At 41.1% G+C, this 19,352-nt stretch overlaps 1 protein-coding gene across 2 annotated transcripts in view; it reads left to right on the forward strand.

Annotated features, from left to right (window-relative positions):
- LOC134965074 (sulfotransferase 2B1-like) overlaps positions 1-19,352 on the forward strand; it is a 207,533-nt gene that overhangs the window by 110,327 nt on the left and 77,854 nt on the right. For both annotated transcript variants that reach the window (XM_063941636.1, XM_063941637.1), the window contains 3 exons: positions 3,488-3,696; positions 4,947-5,073; positions 5,665-5,759. In XM_063941636.1, the coding sequence (XP_063797706.1) occupies positions 3,488-3,696; positions 4,947-5,073; positions 5,665-5,759 (431 nt within the window). The remainder of the gene's footprint in view (positions 1-3,487; positions 3,697-4,946; positions 5,074-5,664; positions 5,760-19,352) is intronic.

A 19,352-nucleotide genomic window follows, 5' to 3' on the forward strand; every position in this document is an offset into this window, starting at 1 on the left:
CCATGAGTCCAGCACTGCCAGCAGTCTCTGCACTCACTACATGTGCACAGTCTGCAATGCATTACAAAAGAGCCATGTACCCTACCGAGACACTACACTGAGCTGAGTCATGTGTCTCAACTCAGTTCAATGTACTGTATCTCTTTGCCCATGACTAGTCTCTTTCCTCGGGTTCCAGGCTGCAGGCACAGAACCTCCGCCCCTGGAGAATCTGCACAGGGAGGACAGGCTCAGATAGGACAGGGGATGAGGAGAGGCTGGCCTGAGGATGGGGGAGGGAGGAAAAGAAGGCAGCTGGGGCTATAGAAGTAGGAGGGGGCAGGCATGGACCTGGAGGTGGGAGGGGCTGTATGGATGTCTCTGCCTAGTCACAATGCAGCAGCAGGATAGCCCATAGCTGGGGAGGGACAAGCCACAGCATCCTAGCATGTCAGACTCGGTACACCGTCAGAGGTGAGCAGCAGGGCAGGCGGGACTAGGTGCATGGGTAGAGGAGGAGGGGTTTGATGCTGGAGGGGGCGGGGCCTAGGACACTGCAGGCTGCAGTAGAAGGAAACATTTATTTCCGATCTACAGCACCATAGAGATATGCAGTTTTGGAGAGTGGGCCTGTAGCTGCAGCTCCATTAACCCTATTGTTAATCCGGCCATGATGAAAGGATGTGTATGAGGAGTCATTTAACTTCTGTAATCCTATTAAAAACCAGTGTATACCTCAGATCTGCACAACATGCAGCATAGTTTCACTCAGATACTTGCAGTTCAGGTTGGCATGAAAAGGACACAATTACGGTCAACAGGATGACATGGCCTGCACTCTAACAAATCAAACCTATATTAAGTTTGTGTCCTTCGTCTTCCTGCATTTGTTTGATTGAAGCCACATATCACTCATTTCTAGGGAGAACAGCAGATCTTCATTGAGGCAGCATTAATATCTTGTAATATCCATGCTCTGCACAGGCACTTCTTCCTTCACAGAATGCAGCAGAAGAGCACCTCCCATGACTCCCACAGGACAGGCCGCACTCTCAGAATAAAAGGGTTAAAAAAAAAAGAACAAGTGAAGGATGTGAATGGTGAGAAGTAATAGAGCACCACAATCTCGCTGGGTGCTCCTTGACACCTCTTCACAGCTGATCAGACATGGCACACCTTAGAATTAAAACCTGCAGCAATATCATTGCAAAAGTACTAATGCGTCCAATAAATCAGCCTCATGGTATCAATTTAAAAATGTTTAATATTTCAGGACCACTAGTGGCTATTTTTTTTTACTTACTAATATCGCCGCCCCCCCCCCCCCCCCCCCCCCTCATCTCCACTCATCTGTATTTTTGGAATGCCCTCTTACTTCTAGTATCAATTTTGCAGCCTTCTAACTCCAGTCCATTCCACATCGTAGCACTGCTGCCTGACTTCACTTACTTATCCCATGAGAATACAGGTATCCATTATTGTGTAGCTGGGGGTGTGCTCTGTGCTCCCTATAATGGTTACTTGTATGTTCAGATATCCGTGCAGCCCAGGTTAGAGTAGGAAACTCTTCGGTTGTTTCCTTGTTTTTTTGCAATCTCTAGGGGGAAGGGACCAACCTTTGGCGCTACTGGATAATGCTCAGCAATGGTAAATTCCTAAAGAGTGAATAAATCGCAGTTTTGTGCAAAAAATTATTAAATTAATTAGCCTGTTATAAGATCATGAATAATAGTTGATAACAAGAGAATACAGTGTAATTCTATTTCCTATTTCTGTGTAAATTGAGGTATGTAGATATTGTAAAGTATATACAAAGTATATATGAGTAGAATAAATAAATAAAATAATGGAAATAGGATCTTTCTATAATTGAACTTGTTTAATAGGCTAATAGTTTGTTAAAATGACAGTATTTTTACACACCTTAATACCTGAGCGCGCTCTTTGCGGTATAAATACTAACATACAGTATAATTGTCAGTATAATTAAAACAATTATCACATTGTATATAAATGTATATAAATAGAAATATAAAATTAAAAAGTAAAGGAGACTTGCCTGACGAGTCACTATTTTCTTACAGAACTGGAGACCGGTCTCCTTTACTTTTTAATTTTATATTTCTATTTATATACATTTATATACAATGTGATAATTGTTTTAATTATACTGACAATTATACTGTATGTTAGTATTTATACCGCAAAGAGCGCGCTCAGGTATTAAGGTGTGTAAAAATACTGTCATTTTAACAAACTATTAGCCTATTAAACAAGTTCAATTATAGAAAGATCCTATTTCCATTCTTTTATTTATTTATTCTACTCATATATTCTTTGTATATACTTTACAATATCTACATACCTCAATTTACACAGAAAGAGGAAATAGAATTACACTGTATTCTCTTGTTATCAACTATTATTCATGATCTTATAACAGGCTAATTAATTTAATAATTTTTTGCACAAAACTGCGATTTATTCACTCTTTAGGAATTTACCATTGCTGAGCATTATCCAGTAGCGCCAAAGGTTGGTCCCTTCCCCCTAGGTATCCGTTATTGTCTCCTCTCAAGAAACAGCATCCTTGTCTTCTAAAACATACATAAAATCCTAATTTGCCATACCACCAGCTGAGTATCTCTTACTCTCTCATAAATGCTATACTGTAATTACTTTCAACTTAGGACAAAATTCTGAGGAACCTAACTCTACACCTCTTATTCTCTGAGGAGAGGCATGATATTAAAGAAATCTACATAGTGGGACTGGGATGATTGCCACATATTATTGGAGATATTTTCATTGAACATAGCATTGAACATATTTGTATCCACATAAGCAGTGCTCCATAGATTTCTATGGGTCTGTTAAAATGGGCAATTTACCAATTTACCAATCTCTGAAATCTTAGCTATCTTTAGACGGCATATAGGCTGAGTTTTCACGATCTCAGTATCTCTCCCAGCCAGCCTACACTTGTGCTTGTCCTCCCAATGTGCAATAGTTAAGCTGCTGTCCTTCCCGCCAGTAAAGTTATCACGTGATGCTCGGCACCAGGAGTCAGAAGAGCTTCTCCAATCAGGGCTCAGCACATTTTACCCTGATCCCCACTGCTAATTATATCCATCTTGGAAGGACTGTGGGCGGGATGTATGAAACATTGGTGAGAGATAAAGAGGAGCAGTTGGCCAAAGCAACCAATCAGGTCCTGTTACTTCAAAGACTGTCCCAAATAAATGACCGTTAGAAGCTTATTGGTTGGTTTGGGTATTTCTCCACTTTATCTCTCTCCAAGGCTTGATACATCTTCCCCTCGTCCTTCCAGTAAATTCTAGGTGCCGCACCTAATTGAGTAATCGAAATCTCCCCACTGGCCAAAACTGCAGATCTTTCCATTTATTTTACTGTAGTATGCCAAACCTGAGCCCTATTGCTTATCAAGAAAATGAAATATATATTAATAATCTAGAAATACTACTGTTTTGAATTTCTCTATTTCTAGGTTCTAACTGGATTATACAGATCTTGAATTTAATAAAGCACAAAGGAGATGCCACACTTAGCAACAGTGTACCAATCTACGCGAGATCACCATGGTATGAAACTATTACTGCTGAACCACAGATCAAGGTCCTTGTGCCTCCTAGAATTATGTCTACCCATCTACCAATCAACATGTTTGCAAAATCTTTTTTCAAGTCTAAAGCTAAAGTAAGCAAAACATGGAAAATAGAATGTTTTAATATATAGGAGCAGGATAATGAGACTCGTAATAGAGCTTACATTATTAAATTATTATTCAACTCATCCTCAGGCTGTTAGAATGGGTGCTGAGACATCACAATATTCACTTACTTATGAGTGTGTTTCATCTTCACAGTTAAACAAATACAATTTGCAGATGACACCAATGTGGTGTGCTTAATTGGGGATGGTGATGAAGACCTGTTTAGGGCAGAGGTGCATTGTCTTGTAAAATGGGGGAGGCTAATCAATTGTTGCTAAATAATAAGAAAATAAAGGAAATTACAGTATTTTAGGCAGACAGAGAACAGATCTGCACTTACTGTACATATAAGATGGAGAAATGGAGAGGGTAAGGGAGTTTAAGTTCCTAGTGGAAATATATTTTAGAAGATCACACATTGCTTCTGTAGTGGAAAAGGTGCAGCAATGCATAGGCTGTGTGCTGCAAGCTTATCCAGAAACAGGTTTGAACAATTTTTATAGATGTGTTATTGAGAGGTAGGGGTCTATTCATGAAGCAGTGAAAAGTGTGGAACAGTGAGCCTGTGGAGAAGTTGCCCATGGCAACCAATCAGATGTTCCGTACAATTGTACAGTATGAAAATTATAAATGTTGCTTCAATGCTGATTGGTTGCCATGGGCAACTTCTCCACTGGCTCACTTCTCCACACTTTTCACTGCTTCATGAATAGACCCCTTAATGTGTTGCCATTGGATTTCCTCGTCAACTGTTTTTGGAATTACACTTCATTTGTGTTTGATGCGTTTGTAGTGATAATAAACATCTGAATTGAATTCTAAAGGTAAGTATTTACTATTACTAATACTGGTCATGCTTTTATAGCCAGGTTTTTTGGGCATGTTACGATGTGTGTATACTGCATGTAAGTAAGCTAAACAGTGGTTGTCTCATCAACATAATGAGAAGACCTCACCATGGCCTAGTCTGAGAAGAAAATTGGCCAAAAAGGAGACATTACAACTGTTACAGAAAGCTACATATTGCCCATTGTCTAGTTTAGACAGGCTGTAGAGCATAAAAACTTTGATATAATAATTAATAAGAAGAATTTTATTTATATAGCGTTCTTTCTCCAACAGGACTCAAGACGATATGTAGGAACATTTTGGAAAAATGTGTGGCTCAACTTTTAATTGTATCGAAACTGCATTTACATATTTAGCTAGTGAACATAATGCTTGTTTTCCTTAGATTATCTACACAGTGCGAAATCCTAAGGATGTCGTTGTATCTTTATTCCATTTTACCAAGATTATCAAAGTGTTTTCAGAAGTTAAACCGTTCCAGGAAGTCTTGGATGACTTTTTGCAGGAAAACGGTGAGTTTATTATACATGGCTCTTTTTTTATTAGTCTGAAAATCATTGGAAGTTCTGGAATGTTTATGCATTTGCAAAAATTTTATAATACTGTATGTAAGGGCACTGAGAGCAAGGTCTGTCTCAGTGGCAGACATGTGGTGGCACATCAACATCAGAAGATATTCAGTGATCTCAATGAGATGTGGCCACATCCCCATAACCTTGCCAAGTCCCACTATACTATTGCTGGTGAACTTTTCTCATTATGTCCTGTAATATTCTTCAATGAGTGGAGAGTCAAGTGCACATACTTCGAAGTAAATTTTGTCTATATAGTACATAATTAATTGCCAAATGGGAAGTGTGTTAGGAGAAAAGAAGGAAAGCTGATATTAAGCTCACAACTATTTGTAGATGTAATTATGCCTATGACATATCACTGGTCTAGATGCATGGCTACTGTGGTGAAAACTGCACCATAAGGTGACCACCCTGCTTTTGTCCCCATCTGCTGGTTATTTTTTTTTTGCTAATTCTGGTTTATAATAAGAGTATACAGTAATTATTTTAGATTTTGTTTAACACACTGTACAATTGCTTTACTTTCAGCTATGTATGGCTCTTGGTTTGAACATGTGAAAGGCTGGATGCAAATGAAGGATGACAGCAGATTCTTTTTTATTGCCTATGAGGAGCTCCTGCAGGTATGGTTAAGCTACACCCAAACTGTCCACACTGACACGCAGGGCAAATGTATGCCATCTCCGTATTTCCTCTTGGTATTCCCACCACACGCTATTTGTGTGTATTTCCTTGTAGTAGGGAATATAGATTGTAAGCTCTGTGGGGCAGTGACTGATATGAATGACTAAATATTCTCTGTAGAGTGCCACAGAATATGAGTGCACTATATAAAGGTTTATAAATAAATAATTACATTTACAAACATACACTCACATTCTGCAGAAAATGTAGATTTTTTTTTTTTTTTAAATGTTTATTTGTTATTTATTTTATTTTTTTAAGTTTATTTATTTGGTTTTTCAAGCAAAACCAGACAAAATCATCCAAAAAGGCTGCAAGGGTCAGGCATGAATATAATGGAAGGGTCTTGTTAATACAAACAACAAACTTGGATTGTACCTATACAAATAAGTAGACAAATAAGGTTTTGTAAATTAGACACCAATAATGGGAAGGAAGGGGGAGACAAAGGGGGACAAAGGGGGACACATCATGAGAGGGGGAGGTACGGGTGTAGGTGATTATATACGCTAAATCATAAAAACAGATACAAGCAAAATATATGGAACAAGCTCACAACAGTTTCCATACAACATAGAAAACTGTAGGCTAATCAAGATGTTTCATTAGAAACCACTGTGTATTTTCAAATAACTTAGATATATGCTGTTGCATAGATATTTCCAAAAAGTTGCTGAAAGGTTCCCATTTGGAGCAAAAAATGTTGACGCCTTTCTCAACATCCGGGATAGTTGATCTCCTGTCAAAGTATAGAAGTTGTAAAAGTTTGTGTTTAATATCCTATTTTTTCCCTTTTTAATAGAATCGAATACATACAAGGCTCACAATAAATATCACAAATATTTATGTACTGCCCTGTCTGCTTTGGGTTCGTTATGCCTGCAGTCAGAATGCCGGTGCTCAGAACACCGACTGCGGCATCTCGACAGTGTGAATCCTGACAGGGGGAAGGTAAGTATACTTGTGTGGTGGTATTCCAGTGCCAATATTCTGTTCCCATTCGGGATTCTTGCACCGGCATTGTCAGGTGTATCGGGATCTCGGCATCAGTATTTTGACTGCCAGGATCGCGACCGGATCCCCCCTGTCTTGTGGGAGTGTCATGGGAGTATGAAAAGCTTGTGTGTACTGGGAAGGGAAATCTGTTTCTTACGGATCTCCAGCACCTAGCATGGAACTGGTGCAAGTGCACCTGCTAATGATGAATGTCGCTGCAGCTGGCATAAAATCACTGTGCTGCTGCGCTTCCCACTTGCAGACCCCTGCATTAGTCCTATGGATTCTCACGGCTGCCAGCAACTACAGCCAATTTGTGTGTGAAGCAGAATTATCTCCTAGAACCGGGCAGAGTATGAAGGCAGAAAAATCTCAAAGCGCCACCTTCCCTATTTTCCTTCTCTCCTGAATTAAAACAGTGCAGTTTTCACCTAAAATACAGCTTTGTTTGGTCTCATTTATGGCTTACTGTACATGAGTCATGACAGTGAGAGAACACCAGGGCTGTTATATTACATTTTGACACATTTGGGTGCATGAAGCATATTGGGCAACATGCACTTGGAAGTGTATTTTTCTGGAGTGTGATTAAAAGGTACTAACTATATTCCATTATATACAGTGTATAGGATGAGACCCAGATCTTTCCAGCTCAAAGATCTTTTACTGGTGCAGCAATATGAAGCTAGATGGTTATAGGAAGCTATGGATTCTGTGTGGGGCTGGAGGGATCTGTCCACACAAGGAAGAAATAGGAGATGTAACCACACCTATGGGCTGCCCAGTGTATACAACTGTCACAAGCCATCGCAGCCCGTGACTTCCCCGCAGCGTCTGGTCATTGGTAAGTGACCAGACGCTAGTGAGGCTTCAGCTTCCCTGGCCGCCGCTCCCTTGGTAACCAGGGACGTGGGTAGCTTCCTGCCCACCGACTCCCTAGCAACCGGGGATGCTGGTGGAAGGGGCTGCACTAGGGATTTGTGATTGTGCAGCAGGACAGCTGCACAGAGTTGTTCATCAAGGGAGGCTTGGCTGTGCTCAGGTGGTGATTGGCTCATGCTTCCTTTATTGCCTGTGTCTGCCTCTCATCAAATGCTTGTCATAGTTCTAGACTACATCGGGAACCCTTGTATCAAAGGATTATCTTTGTCGATTATTTGCATGCTTTTCTGTTAAAGTCTGCTGCAGAATTCCTGTGTCCAGCTCTATGTCAGCTGCATTATCTGTCACGTGTAATTTGGTTATTCCTCTCTATTTAGGTCTTGTTAGCCTGTTATGTTTATACATCTCTCCCTCATGCTTCTACCCTCCTGCATTCTTCCTCACCTCTGTATTCTCCAACTCCACCAATTTATCCCCATGGGCAGTAAGCGCAGGAGTTCCAAACTCAAACCGATGTGGCTTAACAAGAAAGTCAAGGCTGAAATCATTAAAAAGAGGCAGTTTTAAAGGCATTTAAATCTAATGGAAAGGAGGATTCATTCCATTACTACAAGGAATGCAATAAAAGATGCAAAAATGCAATAAAAGCAGCTAAAATTGAAAATGAAAAGCTAATTGCTATAGAGAGTAAAACCAGTCCTAATTTTTTTTTAAATACATAAACAGTAAAAGGTTAAAAAAGGAGAACATAGGTCCATTAAAAGATGAATTTGTAGTATTGTTAAATTATGACGGATCAAAAGCAGAAATACTGAACACATTTTTTTCATCAGTGTTCACCAGAGAAGAACTAACAGTGGGAGTAGTTCATAGCGATAGTGACAGTAAAGTTTCATGGTTAGATTACTTATTTAAGTGAAGAAGTAGTCAGGGAGAGATTACACAAAATAAAGATTAATAAATCACCTGGCCCGGACGGACTTCATCCGAGGGTTCTTATGGAGCTTAGGTCACAACTAGCAAGACCCCTGTACTTGATTTTCAATAGTTCAATTAGATTTGGCATGGTACCAAACGATTGGCGTATAACGGGGGTAGTGCCATTATTTAAAAAGGGATCCAAAAATCATCCAGGTAACTACAGGCCAATTAGTTTGACATCTATAGTGGGGAAAATATTGGAACGAATTCTAAGGGATAGCATACAGGAGTATCTACAGACCACTAAGATTATTAGCAAGAACCAGCACGGGTTTGTGAGGGACAGATCATGTCAAACTAACTTAGTTAACTTCTATGAGAAAGTGAGCGCCAAGCTTGACCAAGGAAAAGCAGTGGATGTGGTCTACTTAGATTTTGCAAAAGCCTTCAATACAGTGCCTCACAGGAGATTAAACATCAAATTAAAAGAGCTTGGCCTAGGAAAAACTGTTTGTACATGGATAAGTAACTGGCTGGAACAGGGTACAGCAAGTAGTTGTCAACGTGATGTCCTCAAGCTGGACACCGGTTTTCAGCGGAATTCACAGGGGTCCGCACTCGGGCCTCTACTGTTCAACATATTTTTCAATGACCTAGAAATAGGCCTGGAAAGCACAGTGTCAATCTTTGCAGATGATACTAAACTGTGTAGGGTAATTAACTCAGAAATAGACGTGGAGTCTCTGCAGAATGACTTATCTAAACTTGAAATCTGGGCGTCTAAATGGAGAATGAGGTTCAGTATAGAAAAATGCAAGGTTATGCATTTTGGGACTAAAAACAAACTTGATGCTACATATTAAATTGGGAAAGTCTAGGGGTAACAGTTTTGGAAAAGGATTTGGGGGTACTCATTGATAATAAACTTAATAACCATATACAATGTCAAAGCACAGTAAAGAAGGCAAGTAAGGTGTTAACGTGCATTAAACAGGGAATTGAGACAAGGGACCAGGATGTAATTCTGCCACTGTACAAATCATTGGTACGTCCGCACCTGGAATATTGTGTTCAGTTTTGGCCACCACTGTATAAAAAAGATATCGGTAAACTTGAGAGGGTTCAAAGACGAGCTACTAAATTGATTAAAGGGCTTGAGGGACTGGATTACGAGTAAAGGCTTACTAGGTTGAACATGTATACATGGGAAAAGAGGCATCTAAGAGGAGACATTATTAATGTCTTCAAATATGTAAAGGGGCACTACAAAGAGTTATCAGAGGAATTTTTTATTAAAAGAACTCTGTTTAGGACACGCGGGCACACGCTGAGGCTGGAGTAGAGGAAATTCTGCACGCAACGGAGGAAAGGGTTCTACACTGTTAGGGCAATAAGGATTTGGAATTCCTTGCCAGGGAAGGTGGTAATGGTGGACACTGTAAATGCATGTAAAAGGGGATTGGATGAATTTCTGATTGAAAAGTATATCCAAGGTTACAACACTAAAAATAATGAAGTTGTTAATCCGGATGTAACGTAATTTGTAGTTGAAAAGAATATACCTGATGGCGCAATCAATATAAATAATGTTGTATATAATATAATATCTGTCACCTTGTGATCATATGACAAATGGTTTTATTTCGTCAGACCTCAGAAGCCTGTCTCTAATGGCTTCAATATAACAAATACAATTTATAAGGAAAAGAGGTCGCGCTATAGAACCAATTAATTATTCCACACCATTTCCAATTAAAAATATTTATTTAAAACATATAACCATGTAAAAACATAAATGTATATTTTATTCCTAGAGTATTAAGGTTTGGTGTGGTCACAACACCCTCGACTGCATACCAATTATAAATTAATATTTCTCATTAATAAAATGTGCTGAATAGTATAATGTCCAGACCGGCAATATATTATGCCACAATTTCAGTCTGTAATAGGATCCTTTATGTTAATTTGCACCCAATGATAGTAGGACACTGATGTTTTCGTCCAGACACTATGCACCACAATTGTAAAGATCACAGGTACCTTTGCTCACTCTGTCCCTTGTGCTTGTAATACGGGACCTGTTTGCAAGTTTGAGGAGCTTATATGTGTGACCCGAGCGTCCCCGGGATTACACAGTATAATGGACAACTGTTACCTGCGATTTGTAGCGGTGTGGTGCATGTACATATGGCAGTTTCTGTGTCCGTTTAGCAGGATGAAGAAAGGTTTCCGTACGGGCAACCCGACAGTTCCCACGAGGGGGCAAATGCTGTTGCTCAGCCCGCTCCAGCGGTCAGCCACCTCGCTGCTCCGGCTTCCAAAGAACACTGTTCTCTCCGACACCGTGCGATGGTAACTTCCACGGTTTGCTCGTAGCAGGTGCCAAGTGCTCTGGAAATGCCGGGAGAAGGTCTGAACCATTCAGCAGTCAGCGATCACTTAAACAGGGAGTCCTAGACGCGTTTCGTAACATCCAGTTACTTCTTCCATAGGCGGTACCGCCTATGGAAGAAGTAACTGGATGTTACGAAACGCGTCTAGGACTCCCTGTTTAAGTGATCGCTGACTGCTGAATGGTTCAGACCTTCTCCCGGCATTTCCAGAGCACTTGGCACCTGCTACGAGCAAACCGTGGAAGTTACCATCGCACGGTGTCGGAGAGAACAGTGTTCTTTGGAAGCCGGAGCAGCGAGGTGGCTGACCGCTGGAGCGGGCTGAGCAACAGCATTTGCCCCCTCGTGGGAACTGTCGGGTTGCCCGTACGGAAACCTTTCTTCATCCTGCTAAACGGACACAGAAACTGCCATATGTACATGCACCACACCGCTACAAATCGCAGGTAACAGTTGTCCATTATACTGTGTAATCCCGGGGACGCTCGGGTCACACATATAAGCTCCTCAAACTTGCAAACAGGTCCCGTATTACAAGCACAAGGGACAGAGTGAGCAAAGGTACCTGTGATCTTTACAATTGTGGTGCATAGTGTCTGGACGAAAACATCAGTGTCCTACTATCATTGGGTGCAAATTAACATAAAGGATCCTATTACAGACTGAAATTGTGGCATAATATATTGCCGGTCTGGACATTATACTATTCAGCACATTTTATTAATGAGAAATATTAATTTATAATTGGTATGCAGTCGAGGGTGTTGTGACCACACCAAATCTTAATACTCTAGGAATAAAATATACATTTATGTTTTTACATGGTTATATGTTTTAAATAAATATTTTTAATTGGAAATGGTGTGGAATAATTAATTGGTTCTATAGCGCGACCTCTTTTCCTTATAAATTGTAATTTGTAGTTGTTAACTAGTCATAAAACATTCTTCAGCAGGTACATTAAAATCAACTCAACTTAATAGTTGTTGAAAGCGATGGGCATTTTGCCTCTTTTCGACCTCAAATACTACGTTACTATGTTCAGAGTCCTCAGTGTTATATGTACTTCCTGAACCCGACAACTAAAAAAAACCCTGAACCCGACAACTAAAGGGGATCCATGTTTACACATGGATCCCCTTTCCCCGACGGCCAATCAGGGAGCCAATCACATCATAGCGCTCTCCTGATTGGTTGTGCGCTCCTGACCTGTCAATCAGGAGGAGTGCTTAGGCTATAATGGAGGTTCGCGATCCTCCATTATAGTCAAGGGTTGGAACTTTGTGGCCTGCAGTAAACCATGAGGTTAACTGAGGTCACTTTTGTGGGTGACCTTAATTTACCTCCTACGCTATAAAGAGACCCCCCCCCCCAGTCTGTTTCTACTCATTTACAAGACCCTGGATCCTGCTATTGTCAGCTACATGATTAAACAAATCCAGGCTGTCTATTTGTTTAATTCTAAAAGATTATGATTTTATGAATAGCCTAAAGGCCCATATAGACGGGCCGATTTGGGAGAGATGTGTGCTGAGCGAACCGCACATCTCTCCCGCCGCTCAGCACAGCGCGATCTGTGCTGAGCGTGCGGGGGGAGACGGGGGGGGGGGCGCTCACTTCACCCAGCGGGTGAAGTGAGCGACCCGCTAGATTGGCCTGCATGCAGGCCAATCTAGCAGCGGCGATAGCGATGTGCGGGGCCGCGCATCGCTATCGCTGAGGGGGCTACACACGGAGCAATCATGCTGATATTCTAAGCAATCTAGTCAGATTGCTTAGAATATCGCTCTGTGAGTACCCCCCTTAACACATTACTCCATTTCTGTGATTTACAGTATATGGTGATTGAACAGCACTGCACAAAATTAATTTATTTTTTGCATTGACTTTATGCAGTAAAAATGGTTGTTTCATTTTAATACAGTATGTTGTTACAATCAATAGCATTGCATACTGTATTGGAATACTGTAGTACTAACTGTAAAAAAAGTACTATACAGTGAGAGTCGCAATTGCTTCATAACCTATGTTTATTAACTGTGTAATATACATGCTGATTGAATTGCACAACACAAGATTAACTTACTATGCATTAGCCATATGCATTGAAATATGTACTTGCTATACTCATGAATTGATGTGTTGTCTCCAATAATAACATTGCACAAGAATAATCTATTATGTAGAAGCTCTACACAGTGCGAACTGTATTCTGCTATACCTAGTAATTAAAATACTACTATAACATATCTGCTCACTACCTGATACTTTGTTCTCTGTACTCCCTCTCATACATATCATAGGAGGTATCCAGCAATGCTTATTTAAAGCATCATTGCTCCCCCTTTTGGACAGCAGAAGTGTACCACTTTACTGCACTTTCTATATTGGAGATTTGGTCGTATCACACCCTCATTGCTCATTCAATGTGTAAACAGATTAACAAAAGCAGAAGTTGTCCAGCTCAATTTTGTTTCTGTGAATCTCTCTTTTCTTTTTTAAGAAATTAGGGGAGTTGATCGCTCGCTAGCTAGTTTTAGCAGCCGTGCAAATGCTATGCCGCCGCCCACTGGGGAGTGTATTTTAGCTTTGCAGGAGTGCGAACGCATGTGCAGCAGCGCTCTGCAAAAACAGTTTGTGCAGTTTCAGAGTAGCTCTGAACCTACTCAGCGCTTGCGAGCACTTCAGCCTATTCGTGTCCGGATTTGACGTCATACACCCGCCCAGCGAATGCCCAGCCATGCCTGCGTTTTTTCAGACACGCCTGTGTTTTTGCAAACACTCCCTGAAAACGGTCAGTTGACACCCAGAAACGCCCGCTTCCTGTCAATCTTCTTGCAGCCGTCAGTGCGACTGAAAACTTCGCTAAAACCTGTGAACAACCACAACTGGCTTTGTACCCGTACGTCACATGTGCACATTGCAGGGCATACGCATGCGCAGAAATGCCAATTTTTAGCCTGATCGCTGTGCTACGAACAACGGCAGCTAGCGATCAACTCGGAATGACCCCCTATATCTGGTTATTTGAGCTAAAAAAAATGCTCAACTGTTCATAAACATTTGTCTTTATTGTGGCATAAACTATGAATGTATTCTCAGCTTCCGCTTACCAAAAGTGTACATAAACATAACAGGTCACAATAGTCCCATTCTTGCTCATCATATTACTGAGCTTTGGAGAAATCAAGTTTAGATTTCTTTCATTTTGGAACTCAATGTACTGTATTTCTCGTGACTGAACCACTGATGTGATTGAACCATTAATGTTATGTTGCAAAACTGTTTCCATTAACTCAGATTTTGGATAAGCACAACTTGTGGTTTCTTTACTTGAACAATAATTATATTTTTCCTGAAATAGTAACCACTGCACTGAGAATTTCCTTGATAATATGTTACAAAACTGTTTTTTTTCTATATATATGTTTGGAGAAACAAAGCCAATACTGTCGTTTTTTTTATTTCTCTATTACAGTTGAGAAATGATACATCCCGTGTGATTGAACTCAATAAGTGTAAAAAAACAAAAAACTTCTCACTCTGATTGTCACCCTAAAATTGGGCCCACTAACCCAAAATCCCTTTTCCTCCCCTATTGGTGTACACTTTATTGTGGATATTTGGGCGGAAGGGGGAAACAAAACAGACCATCTTTTGTAGTCACTGCTCTATTTATGCAATGACCGAAATTTGTAATAATTTTATTTAATACCTTTTTATTAATATGTCTATGTTGCCTTTTCTGTTTTTAAGTGTATATTAATAAAATGTATGTTGTATTCAGTCTTTACACATATTTAAGCAAATATAAATATAAAAGTGTGCCCCAGATAGGCTAACAGTCCTTCTTGCCCTTGCAAACCCCTTTAACACAGTTTTATGAACTATTATCTAGGAGAACACCAACACAGGGATATTTAAAATCATTGATAATATAGCTGCATGTTGGTAATACATCTAATATATATATATATATAGGGATGTAGAGGCCGGCACTCTCTCCAAATGATGATAAATACCCAGGTGCCTCCAGAACTGGTCTCCCGACCATGTATAGACAGAGGATGACAGTGGCACTCTCTGGATTTGGAAAATAAATACAGGACACGGCGGTCACTGTTTCACATATCAACGTTTCGATAATTTAATATCGTCATCAGGATAAAAGACAAGACAAAATACACACATTTAAATACCCACTCACCCCACCTCGTGCATCCAGGTCATCGCCGCGGACGCCGGGTCCTCTGACGACACCCCATCGCGCTGCGCACTTCCTGTGCGCCCGGCAGCTCGTGCGGTGACCTAGCAACCAATGTAAACAAATGTGATGTCACTGTGCACCATGGAAACATAACACAACACTGACGGTCCGGAACTTCTATTGACGGAATCAGGTCAAAACTGGTAGCAGTTAACATAGATCTGAGATCACCAATACATATAGAGCAAATGTAAACATAGTTTGCAACTCAAATAGTGAATAAAGCCAATGTGGCTAACGGGATCAGATCTAAACTAAAAACTACGACCACGCTCTTTATCAATAAATAGTCTGAATAGATACAGGCAATTGTGTATGTAGAGTAACAGATTATTTAAGAGCATACAATGCCGCACAACCAGTAATAATAGTGTAAAGTAAATCATACCATATTAAGTAAAGCTATCAAGAAATGAATGCATATCTTCTACAAAAAGTCATCTGTAAAAATCATCTCAAAGAAAACAGTCAAGGGGGAGATGTTCATTTAAGCCATTGGGGGCAATGGTATTCAAACGGTGTATCCACCGTGTTTCTCGCTGTAATAGCGCTTTGCCTCTATCCCCACCTCTCAAACATTTAGGTTCAGAATCAATGATTTTGTACCTAAGTGTTGCCAATCCATGATTTAGTAATTTAAAGTGTCTGGCCACCGGTTGGTTTGATCCACCTTTGCCATCTTCTAGTGCATTTCGTATGGAAGACCTGTGGAGCGCCATGCGCTCCTTGAACTGCCTTGTGGTCTTCCCCACATAGAGGAGACCACATGGACAGCGAATAATATACACTACATAGGTGCTACTACAAGTTAGCACCTGTCGAATGGCTATCCGTTCCCCTGAATGTGGATGGAAGAACGAGTCGCCACACTATAAATAACTGCACGTAGTGCAGCCCGTGCATCGATAACATCCCACTTTCCTGGATAGAAATGTACTAGGGCCAGAGGCCTTTCTTTCAGAGATGTCATTCTTGACCAGCCAGTCTTTTAAACTACGATTTCTGGTATAGCTCGCCATAACTTTGGTGTTGTTCAACATCGGTAAATCAGGGTCGGAGGTTACAACAGGCCATAAATTCTTGATGGACTTTGTGATAGCAGGACTGGCAGTATTGAATTGTTGTAAAAACGGCATGATGTCTGTCCGTTGTTTTTTCTTAGCAGCCGATGGAACTAAAGTTGATCCACGAGGAATGGCCAGTACTTTATTTTTGGCTTCAACAAGGTTGTCATAATTGTAACCCCTGGTGACAAATTTTTTGATCATGATGTCAATTTCCTTGATGGTTTGAGACAAATCATCAGAAATACGATGAATCCTCAGGAATTGCGAGAAGGGTAATCCCTTCTTCGTAGAGGTGGGGTGTTGACTGCTGTTATGCAAAATGGTGTTCCTGTCAGTCTCCTTCTTGTAAAGTCCTGTACAGATTTTACCATTATTGAGGGAAATTTTAACATCTAGGTAATTGACACATTCTGAGCTTATCTGGTAAGTGAAGCGAATGGTACCCTCCATGGAATTCACAGCCGTAATAAGATTGGAAAACTCCACTTCTGTGCCAGTCCAGATCAATAGCAGATCGTCAATGTAGCGCATAAAGAAAGGGATCTTTTCTGCCACACTGCTATCACTAAAGAACGCCTGTTGTTCCACCTCAAACATATAAGTGTTGGCAAAGGCTGGTGCCACGCAAGAACCCATGGCACAGCCCTGTTGTTGTACAAACCAGCGGGAATCAAAGAGAAAATAATTTATTTTGAGAGTCAGTTGTAACAGTTTTATAAAGAATGACAGATCTGGACCGGAATACAAAGGACTTCCAGACAGGAGCCGGAATACTGCTTCCAAACCCCCAGAATGGGGGATATTGGTATACAGACTGACAATGTCCAATGTAAACAAAAATGCATTGCTGGGCAGTACTGGTAACTTCTGTAGTAGTGTGATTAAAGTAGTCGTGTCCTTTAGGTATGTCTTTTGTGCCTGGACCACCGGTTGAAGAAATGTATCCAGATACTGTGCAATTTTGTAATAAATAGAGTCCCTGGCAGAGATTATGGAACGGCCGGGGGGTGCCGTAGGGTGTTTATGTATCTTGGGCAGCGTGTATAGGACTGGGGCTATCGGGTTCACTTGTATCAGTGCATGCATAGTGGAACGAGTGATAACTCCACCGGTAACCGCTTCCTCCAGAACCACTTTAAGTTCCAAGTTAAATCTGATGGTGGGATCCGAAGTTAGTTCAGTATATACTGCAATGTCTTCCAATTGCTGGTGTATCTCATTTTTATACATCTGGAGATCCTGTATTACAATCCCGCCCCCTTTGTCTGCGGGGCGGATAACAATACTCTTGTCACTACTCAGGTTCTTCAGAGTGGCCCATTCAGATTTAGACATATTGGATCTGGTTGGTTTTAGAGTATGAACAACTTCTTTAACCGCCAAATCCAAGGACCGGTTAAAGCATCTTAATGCTGGATTCATGCTAGTAGGGTCAAAGGTTGATGTACGCTTCAATTTGGATAACGGGTTCATTTGCCCTGGAACGACATCACCTGATTGTCCAAAGTGTTCCCTATGTTTCAATTTTCTGTTGAAGCGGTAGGAGTCTAGTTTCCACTGAAAGTCATTGAATGTAGAGGTCGGTACAAAAGTAAGGCCTTTCTTTAGCAGACTCTTTTCTTCAATGGTTAACACCCTGTTGGATAAATTGAAGATCATTTCTTCGTCTTGGTTTTGTTTTTGCGTTTTGAGGACCCTTTGCCATTGTCGTCCTCTTCTAGTAAAAGGTCTCCTGTGGCTTCTCGCTGTGCGCGAGTACTCACCCCTAAAGGGGGTTTACCAGTGTTGAATCTGCCACGTGTCTCATTTTCACTCTGCGACGACTGTCCGCCACTGGATGTCTCTGTATCCCCTGCAAATTTCCTAAACCGCCTCTGACGTGGTCTATAGTCCCTTTTATGTCCTGGGAATACTGCCCATGGATAAATTCCACCTTCTGTGTAGTCCTTCTGGACCACGACAAGCTTATTCCATTTAAACTTTACTAAATCCCAGCGATAGGACTCAACTTGTGTAGTTAACTTCGCTAGCCAATCTGTACCAGAGTCCTGTTTAAGAGTGGAGAGATGCAATGTTTCAAACTCCACTTTCTTGAGTTTAATTTCCTTTAATTCTCTTTGCTGATTCAGCTATTACCAGAAGGATGAGGTCCAGACTGCACTTATTTAAGATAGCTGCCCACTTGCGACAGAATTCTGTATTAAATTTCCCTATGGTAGGGGAATTTCTCACTTGAAATCCCCTTGGGATCTGTCCACTGCGGTGATAATCCGACAGGGTGACTCCATGCAAATGGTAATCAATTTTCTTTTTAGATAGTCTTAATAATTGAGTGTATAGTTGCTCCGCAGACTCATTGCTTTCAGACTGATCAAAATGTTCAGGGAAACGTATACTGTCCGCATCCGCATCCGAGAAGCTCCAGATTTCACCCGCAGGAAGCGAAATGTTTCTGATGCCAGTGTTATCCTGCATAGCAGCAGGGAGATTAAAAGTCACACACCAGTGTAAGCATGCACTGGACTGAAGATGAGATATGTATAGCTAATTTCAGGCGGTGCCTTGCCAAAAAAGTGCAGCTGGTAACAGTTGGTCAGAAACGTCCCATAGCCAGTATGCACCGATATGCAGGGATGTAGAGGCCGGCACTCTCTCCAAATGATGATAAATACCCAGGTGCCTCCAGAACTGGTCTCCCGACCATGTATAGACAGAGGATGACAGTGGCACTCTCTGGATTTGGAAAACAAATACAGGACACGGCGGTCACTGTTTCACATATCAACGTTTCGATAATTTAATATCGTCATCAGGATAAAAGACAAGACAAAATACACACATTTAAATACCCACTCACCCCACCTCGTGCATCCAGGTCATCGCCGCGTGTGCCGGGTCCTCTGACGACACCCCATTGCGCCGCGCACTTCCTGTGTGCCCGGCAGCTCGTGCGGTTACCTAGCAACCAATGTAAACAAATGTGATGTCACTGTGCACCATGGA

Source organism: Pseudophryne corroboree, chromosome 10 (assembly GCF_028390025.1).
Source record: "Pseudophryne corroboree isolate aPseCor3 chromosome 10, aPseCor3.hap2, whole genome shotgun sequence".
Taxonomy (NCBI): Eukaryota; Metazoa; Chordata; class Amphibia; order Anura; family Myobatrachidae; genus Pseudophryne; species Pseudophryne corroboree.